General features: G+C 42.3%; 1 protein-coding gene across 5 annotated transcripts in view; it reads right to left on the bottom strand.

Moving 5' to 3' along the window:
- Positions 1-537: 537 nt before the first annotated feature.
- LOC109874757 (receptor-type tyrosine-protein phosphatase S-like) overlaps positions 538-11,135 on the bottom strand; it is a 139,945-nt gene continuing 129,347 nt past the window's right edge. For all 5 annotated transcript variants that reach the window (XM_031810926.1, XM_031810927.1, XM_031810929.1 and 2 more), the window contains 7 exons: positions 7,100-7,385; positions 6,268-6,446; positions 5,920-6,046; positions 5,623-5,748; positions 4,727-4,881; positions 4,429-4,564; positions 538-4,307 (listed from right to left, as the gene is read on the bottom strand). In XM_031810926.1, the coding sequence (XP_031666786.1) occupies positions 4,239-4,307; positions 4,429-4,564; positions 4,727-4,881; positions 5,623-5,748; positions 5,920-6,046; positions 6,268-6,446; positions 7,100-7,385 (1,078 nt within the window). In that variant the 3' untranslated portion in view covers positions 538-4,238. The remainder of the gene's footprint in view (positions 4,308-4,428; positions 4,565-4,726; positions 4,882-5,622; positions 5,749-5,919; positions 6,047-6,267; positions 6,447-7,099; positions 7,386-11,135) is intronic.

The following is an 11,135-nucleotide window of genomic DNA, read 5'->3' as shown; positions in this document are numbered from 1 at the left end:
CTTTTGACTGGTACTGTGTGTGTGTGTATATATATATATATATAAATAAATAAATAAATATATCCTAGACTCCGACATTGCTCCTAATAATATTCTACATTTCTTCATTCCATTCTTTTACTTTTTAGATGTGTGTATTGTTGTTTATTGTTAGATATTACTGCACTGTTGGAGCTAGGAACACAAGCATTTCCCTACACCTGCAATAAAGCTTGCTAAATATGTGTATGCGACCAATAACATTTTATTTGATTCAAAGAAAACCATGTGTCAGCATAGCATCTGTGTGACTGTGAATGCATTTATGGAAGCAGTAAGGAGCTATGTTCCAGCAAGAAAGGTACTCCATCTAGTGGAAGAATATCAAGCATACACTTCACAGTTCACACCTTTCAACTCCTTGAGATGAATCTCATGATGAAGGCTTTCTCCTTGCTCATCTTCCCTTGTTTTCAGTCCTATTGTTTTACAGTGCATGATTCTCAGCCAGCTGTCAGACACTCACATACAAGGACAGAGGAACTAAATGACTCATTATGTGGTATATTCAATCATCCTGCTTTTAATACAAAGTCAACATTCAATATGATCTACATCCAGGGTTTAAAGGAAATAACAGGTACCAGGTTAAAGGTGATGATGATCATCATGTGATGTCATAGGAACTGGTCCTCGCTTGATGACACGTTTACTCTGCGTCTTTTATGTCAGGTATATTTATACTGAACAAAAATATACATGCAACATTGAACAATTTCAAAGATTTTACTGCCTGCCCATACCATAACCCCACGGCCACCATGGGGCACTCTGTTCACAACAAACCGCTCACCCACACAATGCCAAATTCTCTAAAACAACATTGGAGACAGCTTATGGGAGAGAAATTAACATTACATTCTCTGGTAACAGCCCCGGTGGACATTCCTGCAGTCAGCATGCCAATTCCACACACCCTTAAAACTTGAGACATCTGTGGCATTGTGTTGTGTGGCAAAACTCCACACTTAAGAGTGGCTTTTTATTCTCTCCAGCACAAGGTGCACCTGTGTAATGATCACACTGTTTAATCAGCTTCTTGATATGCCACACCTGTCCATGTGGATGGATAATCTTGGCAAATGAGAAATGCTCACTAACAGGGATGTTAACACATTTTAGAGGATGTTTTTTTGAGTATGGAACATTTCTGGTATGTTTTTATTTCAGCTCATGAAACATGGGACCAACACTTTATATGTTGCATTTATACTGTAGTGATCAGTGGTATAGTGGAGGGTAAATGTAGTTATTTCAGCTCATGAAACATGGGACCAACACTTTATATGTTGCGTTTATATTTCTGTTCAGTGTAGATATTATGTAGTAATCATTTTAAGGTTCATTTTAAGTCACACCAGATTTAGACTTTTTTTCCCACTAGACTTTTGGACCACACTTAAATTTCATATCAAGAAAATTCCGCTGTTAATTAAATTAATGAGGGTCTGTCCATCTGTCTTTTTGTGTGGCCTTTCCTTTTGTGTCAAAATGCCATTATACTCTCCATCTATCTGTAGTAGCGAGCTGAAACGCCACGGTTCACTGAATACAGTGCAACAGACTTTCACCGACTACTGTACTTTGCCCGACATTTAAACTCTCTGTGCCCTGACACCCTAAACCCCTATTGGATCGTACCACTGGTGCTATGATAGGGGCTGTAAACTGAAACTAGGTCTGAATCGAAGTATCTGTCTATGAGGACAGCAGTATCAAATAGCATTCTACGCAGGTTCTGTATACGATATACTAAAGCAAATAAGAAAGCACTTAAAAATGACCATTAAAAAAATTATATGACGATATCATACAGAAAAATTGGCTTGCCAAGTAAACAACATTTAATTGGTTATATTGAGTCCTTTTCCCCTAATAAACAGCAATAAAACAAATCAAACTGTAGTAAAAACAAAGAGCAATAACAGTAACAAAATAGAACGATACATATTTCAAAAATCATATCAAAAGGTCAACAATAAGGCTCTTTTTTGATGATAATAATTATGCCCCACTTGTTTCAACTCTATACGTCAGTCAGGCCTATAAACTGTGTTATAAAGAACTTTTATAAACTGGGTAGTCGAGCCCTGAATGCTGATTGGTTGACAGCCGTGGTATATCACCGTATACCACGGGTATGACAAAACATGTATTTTTACTGCTCTAATTACGTTGGTAACCAGTTTATAATAACAATAAGGCACCTCAGGGGTTTGTGGTACATGGTCAATATACCACAGCTACGGGCTGTATCCAGGCACTCCACATTGCGTCTTGCTTAAGAACAGCCCTTAGCCATGGTATATTGGCCATATACCACAACCCCTGCCTTATTGCTTACCTCTACGTCAGTTAGGCCTACTGTATGTACTGCATTATAAAGAACTCTCTATACGTTACACAGTATATACAGTCTAAGTTCATACTGTGCTGTTCAATCACTACGTATCTGGGGCAGCAGATTATAGAATGTCAAATCAATAAGAGGAGAGGATGATATCTAAAGGGATTGTGGGGGATGCTGGAGTGGACTAAAGGTTGTGTCCTTTAGTTTTTCTGTACAGTAGGACTACAAGCAGAGACAGAGCGGAGAGAAGATGTGAAGAGTCCTGTCTTACTGTGGGCAAGAGAAGAGAGTTTGAGTTCTACTCTCAACCCATGAGGACTTGGGTTTATCAAGCAAACAAAGTTCATCCAACTCAACATGAACACACATACTCATTACTGTATATGTAGCCCAAGCAGGATTTGAACCCACAACCTTTGTGTTGCCAGAAACATACTCCAACACACTGAGCCATCAGGATCATTCTAACGCAGAGTGGCAGATTTCAAGTAGGTGTAAGCTACATTATGACGCTTACTGCTTAGCTCAGACAATTTAGATGTAACGTAAGCAGCTGAAAACCAACATGGTGAAACATAAGGCAAACACACTGAACCACAATGAATAGGATCATTACAATATTTTCTGCAGAATGTGGAAAATGTTCCCCCCAAAAAACACTCCAGTCAATTAAGGAAATTAACTCAAATTCTGTTCATTCATTGAAATGGTCCTCCAAGAAAAATATAGCCAATTTTCAATTCATACACATAATTTCAGTGCATCTCCCGAAATGACTGGCTGGGATTGAAATGGAATTGCCTAAACTGTGCTTAACCTTTACTGTCATTACTCTATGTAGTAAGATGTCAGAACATAACAAGCAAAGCATGGATGACTGAACATTGACTGGTAATAATATTGATCCACACTTGAAGTAGGGTGAAGTTGCCCCCAGACAATGATCTTAGGTCAGTTTTGTTTTTCCACCCAAATGGTTTAGATTATGATTTCTGCATGGTAAACTGATCCTAGATCTGTGCCTACAGGCAACCTCAACCTGGAGCTCATGGATCATCATGCATGCTGGATGTCGACGGGTACCATTCCTCCTTCTCATTAGAGGTCAAAGTTAATTTCCCATCTGCCCCAGAACAGCGTGGTTTCTCTTGGCACTGTGGGTAGAAGAGTCTGGTGTCCAATCACAGACATGCAGCTCAAACCGTCCTTCTAGTTCTATAGATCTAAAACCGTGCTGTGGACCAGGACTAGCTGTGGCAGCAACAGACACCATGAATGGAGAGCGACAGACACATGGAAGTGTTCCCCCCTCGTACACTAAACCCACAGACACGTGGAAGTGTTCCCCCCTCGTACACTAAACCCACAGACACGTGGAAGTGTTCCACCCTCGTACACTAAACCCACAGATAGAAAGATAAGATAGAAAACCCCTTTAAGGTGCAGCAGATATCCAGGCTTTTTGTTGTCCTTTTATACATCACTGGTTTTGTTTTTGAAATAGCTGACCACAACACACAGGTTTTATAAAACACTGAGGTAAGAAGAATATGCAGGATTACACATGTAATAGTCTTTCCTGAGAGTACAGGTTTTATTTGACGTTTGTCTAGTTGTTGTTGTTGTTGTTTTGTATGTTGTTGTTGTTATTTTGTATGTTGTTGTTGTTTTGTATGTTGCTGTTGTTGTTCTTGTATAATTACTCCTTGTTAGTAGCGTTGCCCCTCCAATGGGATATAAGGTTAATTGTTTAGTTGTTTTCCAGTCTGCGCCTCTCTTTCGTTGTTCCTCGTCTCTGTGGACCTCTATCTGAACAGAAGGATGGAGGGATGACAGTTCCTCTCCTCTCTTAGGTTGCATAGTGGTCAAAACTCCCCAGGTACTCCAGGGTAGCCTGGTAGGAGAACTGGTACTCATCCTGAACCAGGGAAATAGACAGGACAGAGCAACAGCCTTCCATTACCGTGGCTTGCAGACACAGAGAAATCACATGTACTTGTCTGATATCCATGGTTTTCAACAGTGAGACTGAAGCCTACCTCCGTCTGTACCATGGCAGGGCGTTGTGTCCTCAGCATCTTGACAGTCTGGAAGATGTCCACAGCTCCCTCGTAACGCATCCTCTCCAGAACGATACTCAGAGTGATGAAGACTCCGGTCCGCCCCACACCCGCACTACACACACACACACACACACACACACACACACACACACACACACACACACACACACATAGTGGCTAGACTAATGTACATCAGTAATCAGAATGAGGTGTGTGAAGTATATCAGGGAAAAGCATTGTTAGTCAAACCTATAGCTATGGCAATGACTCTTACCTGCAGTGGACACTGATTGGGCCGTCCTGTCCAAACTGCTCCTTGGTTTTGTGCACCTGGCCAATGAAGTCGATGAAGCCCTCTCCAGATTTAGGAACTCCCTGCTCTGGCCAATCGGTGAACTGGAACTGACGAACTGTCCGTGATTGGCCATCCTGATGCGAGAATGGGCAGAAGAAGTGCTGATGAGAGCAATGTTGAGTATGACTTCTCAAACCATCCTCCATATTGTTACTGGTATTCTCTGATCCTTATGTGAGTGGATAAGTGAAGGTGAGATGTCCCTTCTACTGATTTAGCCAAACAAACTATTGTACTATCTGTTACCAGAGTTGTGTCTTATCAGGTCTGTTCTGGTGGCTGAGCACCAACCCTCTGTCGGCTTTATATGTGTATGAATCCTGTCTTGTCTGCCAGACTCTGTGGCCTGCCCGTCTCTAGCCAATTACGTCTGTTCTCTGCTCAGACGGCGTGACTCCACTTTAACAGAGATCAATACAACATCTGTCAACGGGCCGCCAGGACAGGACAGGACAGGACAGGACAGGCTTAACTGGAGTAATCGACAGCTCACACACATGCACAGGAATGCAAGCATGCACACACACAAACACACGATAAGGGTATCAGGAGAGGACAGGGTTGACTACTGTGTAATCTACTGTGGGTCGAAGGAACATGTTAGCTGCCAGGAGCAGAGACAGGGAGAGGTCAGGGTGTCTGATTCCAATATCAAATATGCTACAAAAGGGACAAGTCATTTAAAAGCAACACCCACAGGCACACAGTCTTGCGTCATTGACCTTGCCTTGTCTGAAGAGGATATACAGTATTGTGGACACATAAATACACACACGCACACACATACACACGCACGCACGCACACACACACTCACCCTTGCATCGGTGACCTTAAACTCTCTGAGGATATACTGAGGCATGTTGTATTCAGCCATGGGATCCACTACAAAGTACTGGTACCGAGCAGACCGCTCTGCGGGCCAGTACTGATGGCACTTCTCCTGCAGGTACACACATAGGTACAGAGATGGCATCACGTACGTATTTGTGTCTCTGAGTGTGTTTGTGTGGTGTGTTTCTGTGTGTGTGCGAGCATACGTGCATGCATGTGCAGATGTGTTTGTGTGTGTATGTGCACGTGTGTGTTTGTGTTTGTGTGTGTGTAACCTTACCCGTCCCATCTCTCTCAGTTTAGTGAGCATGACCACGATGGTAGAGTTGTGTTCCCACAGCATCCTCCAGAAGTCCTCTGTGGTCTCAGCCAGTGGGCCCTGGGTGGCCATGTAACCTCTCTGCTGCCTATACACATTAGACGATGGGTGTTGAGTTATACAGGGTTCTGATCCAATGTAAAGACACCAAAGAAATAGAATGGACACATTTCTTTCATTTGGATTTTTCTATTATATTATAAGCATAATTTGAGACCCAAAATATGGCTACTGTTCCATGTGTCATGGAACAATGCCTTGAAATGAGATGCCCATATTACTAATTATTCTTCCTTGGTTGAGCTTTACCTGTATCCATCAATGTAGCTGGCGTTGATGTAATCTGATCCTTCCAGACCTCGGATTGGCTGCAGACAGACGCGGGTGGTCTCATAGGGCATGATGTTGACCAGGCGGTTCTTAAACTTGTTACATGGCAGGTTGGCACTGACAAACCGAGACGTGTGGGCTTTGGTGTTGGCCAGACGCTGGGGGGAGGGGGAGGGGTGAAGGGGGGATTGAGTTTCCCCCCCACAGAAACATGTTCCTATGAACAAAGTTAAAGGGCAATGCATTCTTCCTAATATTTATTCTGTACTTGCATTGAAAAACTGTATTTCTACTATATTTCAACATGTTTTCTATTCAAAATGTATGCTACTGTATGTATTTCAATACCTGGTCTTTCTATGTTTACCTTGACCTCCAGCTCCATGCCGGTGATGTATTTCTGTTCTATTGAATATATTTCTATGTTTACCTTGAACTCCAGCTCCATGCCGGTGATGTATTTATGTTCTATTGAATATATTTCTATGTTTACCTTGAACTCCAGCACCATGCCGGTGATGTATTTATGTTCTATTGAATATATTTCTATGTTTACCTTGAACTCCAGCTCCATGCCGGTGATGTATTTCTATGTTTACCTTGAACTCCAGCACCATGCCGGTGATGTATTTATGTTCTATTGAATATATTTCTATGTTTACCTTGAACTCCAGCTCCATGCCGGTGATGTATTTCTATGTTTACCTTGAACTCCAGCACCATGCCGGTGATGTATTTATGTTCTATTGAATATATTTCTATGTTTACCTTGAACTCCAGCTCCATGCCGGTGATGTATTTCTATGTTTACCTTGAACTCCAGCTCCATGCCAGTGACGTGCTCTCCACTCTCCACCTTGCCCAGCTTCTGCATGTAGGAGAACAGGCTCCGGGCCGCCACCTCCGTGTTCCCACAAGCCACTGCTTCCAGCAGCGCCTCGTGGATGAAGCCGTACTGGTCTTCCGTCTGCACCATGTAGTTCCGCTGTGACCTCATCAGAGTCACGTGACCATAGATGTCGGCCGTGCGCTCGTGTCTGATCCGTTCCAGCATGGTGTCGATCACGATGAAGCAACCGGTACGACCCACGCCCGCACTGAGAGAGGTAAGAAAGAGAGAAAGAAAGAGAGGAAGATATCTATGAGTGTAAACATACCTACTGAACTGTCAGTGGCAATTCTTCAAGACAGCGTCTCATGTTTGGGTGACTGGATCCAGGGTGTGTGAGTATGTGCTGTTTACATGTCGCAGGTGTGTGGTATGTGTGTCTGGTATACAGTGCCTTGCGAAAGTATTCGGCCCCCTTGAACTTTGCGACCTTTTGCCACATTTCAGGCTTCAAACATAAAGTTATAAAACTGTATTTTTTTGTGAAGAATCAACAACAAGTGGGACACAATCATGAAGTGGAACGACATTTATTGGATATTTCAAACTTTTTTAACAAATCAAAAACTGAAAAATTGGGCGTGCAAAATTATTCAGCCCCCTTAAGTTAATACTTTGTAGCGCCACATTTTGCTGCGATTACAGCTGTAAGTCGCTTGGGGTATGTCTCTATCAGTTTTGCACATCGAGAGACTGACATTTTTTTCCCATTCCTCCTTGCAAAACAGCTCGAGCTCAGTGAGGTTGGATGGAGAGCATTTGTGAACAGCAGTTTTCAGTTCTTTCCACAGATTCTCGATTGGATTCAGGTCTGGACTTTGACTTGGCCATTCTAACACCTGGATATGTTTCTTTTTGAACCATTCCATTGTAGATTTTGCTTTATGTTTTGGATCATTGTCTTGTTGGAAGACAAATCTCCGTCCCAGTCTCAGGTTTTCATCCAGAATGGTCCTGTATTTGGCTCCATCCATCTTCCCATCAATTTTAACCATCTTCCCTGTCCCTGCTGAAGAAAAGCAGGCCCAAACCATGATGCTGCCACCACCATGTTTGACAGTGGGGATGGTGTGTTCAGGGTGATGAGCTGTGTTGCTTTTACGCCAAACATTACGTTTTGCATTGTTGCCAAAAAGTTCAATTTTGGTTTCATCTGACCAGAGCACCTTCTTCCACATGTTTGGTGTGTCTCGCAGGTGGCTTGTGGCAAACTTTAAACAACACTTTTTATGGATATCTTTAAGAAATGGCTTTCTTCTTGCCACTCTTCCATAAAGGCCAGATTTGTGCAATATATGACTGATTGTTGTCCTATGGACAGAGTCTCCCACCTCAGCTGTAGATCTCTGCAGTTCATCCAGAGTGATCATGGGCCTCTTGGCTGCATCTCTGATCATTCTTCTCCTTGTATGAGCTGAAAGTTTAGAGGGACGGCCAGGTCTTGGTAAATTTGCAGTGGTCTGATACTCCTTCCATTTCAATATTATGACTTGCACAGTGCTCCTTGGGATGTTTAAAGCTTGGGAAATATTTTTGTATCCAAATCCGGCTTTAAACTTCTTCACAACAGTATCTCGGACCTGCCTGGTGTGTTCCTTGTTCTTCATGATGCTCTCTGCGCTTTTAACGGACCTCTGAGACTATCACAGTGCAGGTGCATTTATACGGAGACTTGATTACACACAGGTGGATTGTATTTATCATCATTAGTCATTTAGGTCAACATTGGATCATTCAGAGATCCTCACTGAACTTCTGGAGAGAGTTTGCTGCACTGAAAGTAAAGGGGCTGAATAATTTTGCACGCCCAATTTTTCAGTTTTTGATTTGTTAAAAAAGTTTGAAATATCCAATAAATGTTGTTTCACTTCATGATTGTGTCCCACTTGTTGTTGATTCTTCACAAAAAAATACAGTTTTATATCTTTATGTTTGAAGCCTGAAATGTGGCAAAAGGTCGCAAAGTTCAAGGGGGCCGAATACTTTCGCAAGGCACTGTATGTGTGTGTGGGTATATGTGTGTGGTAAATGTGTGTGCGTGTACATGTGAGTGTGTGTGGGTACATGTCTGTGTGGGTATATGCGTGTGTGGTATACAGTGGGGCAAAAAAGTATTTAGTCAGCCACCAATTGTGCAAGTTCTCCCACTTAAAAAGATGAGAGAGGCCTGTAATTTTCATCATAGGTACACTTAAACTATTTTTGCCCCACTGTATTTGTGTGGGTATGTGTGTGTGTGGGTATATGTGTGTGTGGGTATATGTGTGTGGGTATATGTGTGTGGGTATATGTGTGTGTGGTATATGTGTGTGGGTATATGTGTGTGTGGTGGATGTGTGAGTGGGTATGTGTGTGTGTGCGGGTGTAAGTGTGTGTGTGTTGGTGTATGTGTGTGTTGGTATATGTGTGTGTGGGTATATGTGTGTGTGGGTATATGTGTGTGTGGGTATATGTGTGTGTGGGTATATGTGTGTGTGTGGTATATGTGTGTGTGTGGTATATGTGTGTGTGTGTGGTATATGTGTGTGTGTGGTATATGTGTGTGTGTTGTATATGTGTGTCTGTTGTATATGCGTATGTGTCGGTGTATGCGTGTGTGGGTATATGTGTGTGTGGGTATATGTGTGTATGGGTATATGTGTGTGTGGTATATGTGTGTGTGGTATATGGGTATATGGTAAATGTGTGTGGGTATATGTGTGTGTGGGTACGTGTGTGTGTGGGTATATGTGTGTGGTATATGTATGTGTGTGGGTATATGTTTGTGTGGTATATGTGTGTGTGTGTGTGTTTGTGGGTATATGCGTGTGTGGTGTATGTGTGTGTGTGGGTGTAAGTGTGTGAGTATATGTGTGTGTGTGCTGTATATGTGTGTGTGTGGGTGTAAGTGTGTGGGTATATGTGTGTGTGTGTGTTGGTGTATGTGTGTGTGTATGTGTGTGTGGGTATATGTGTGTGTGTGGGTATATGTGTGCGTGTGGGTATATATGTGCATGTGGGTATATATGTGTGTGTGGGTATATGTGTGTGTGGGTATATGTGTGTGGGTATATGTGTGTGGGTATATGTGTGTGGGTATATGTGTCTGTGGTATATAGGTCTGTGGTATATGTGTGTGTGGGTACGTGTATGTGGGTATATGTGTGTGTGTGGTATATGTGTGTGTGGTATATGTGTGTGTGTTGGTGTATGTGGGTATATGCATGTGTGGGTATATGTATGTGTGGGTATATGTGTGTGTGGGTATATGTGTGTGTGTGGGTATGAGTGTGTGTGGGTATGAGTGTGTGGGTATATGTGTCTGTGGTATATAGGTCTGTGGTACATGTGTGTGGGTATATGTGTGTGTGGGTACGTGTATGTGGGTATATGTGTGTGTGGGTATATGTGTGTGTGTGGTATATGTGTGTGTGTGGTATATATGTGTATGTGGTATATGTGTGTGTGGGTATATGTGTGTGTGGGTACCTGTATGTGGTATATGTGTGTGTGGGTATATGTGTATGTGGAATATGTTTGTGTGGGTATATGTGTTTGTGGGTATACAGTGGGGCAAAATAGTATTTAGTCAGCCACCAATTGTGCAAGTTCTCCCACTTAAAAAGATGAGAGAGGCCTGTAATTTTCATCATAGGTACACTTCAACTATGACAGACAAAATTAGAAAAAAAATCCAGAAAATCACATTGTAGGATTTTTAATGAATTTATTTGCAAATTATGGTGGAAAATAAGTATTTGGTCACCTTCAAACAAGCAAGATTTCTGGCTCTCACAGACCTGTAACTTCTTCTTTAAGAGGCTCCTCTGTCCTCCACTTGTTACCTATATTAATGGCACCTGTTTGAACTTGTTATCAGTATAAAAGACACCTGTCCACAACCTCAAACAGTCACACTCCAAACTCCACTATGGCCAAGACCAAAGAGCTGTCAAAGGACACCAGAAACAAAATTGTA

The sequence above is a fragment of the Oncorhynchus kisutch genome, linkage group LG30 (genome assembly GCF_002021735.2).
Source record: "Oncorhynchus kisutch isolate 150728-3 linkage group LG30, Okis_V2, whole genome shotgun sequence".
NCBI classification, from domain to species: domain Eukaryota; kingdom Metazoa; phylum Chordata; class Actinopteri; order Salmoniformes; family Salmonidae; genus Oncorhynchus; species Oncorhynchus kisutch.
This window is presented reverse-complemented; position numbering and strand designations above follow the sequence as displayed.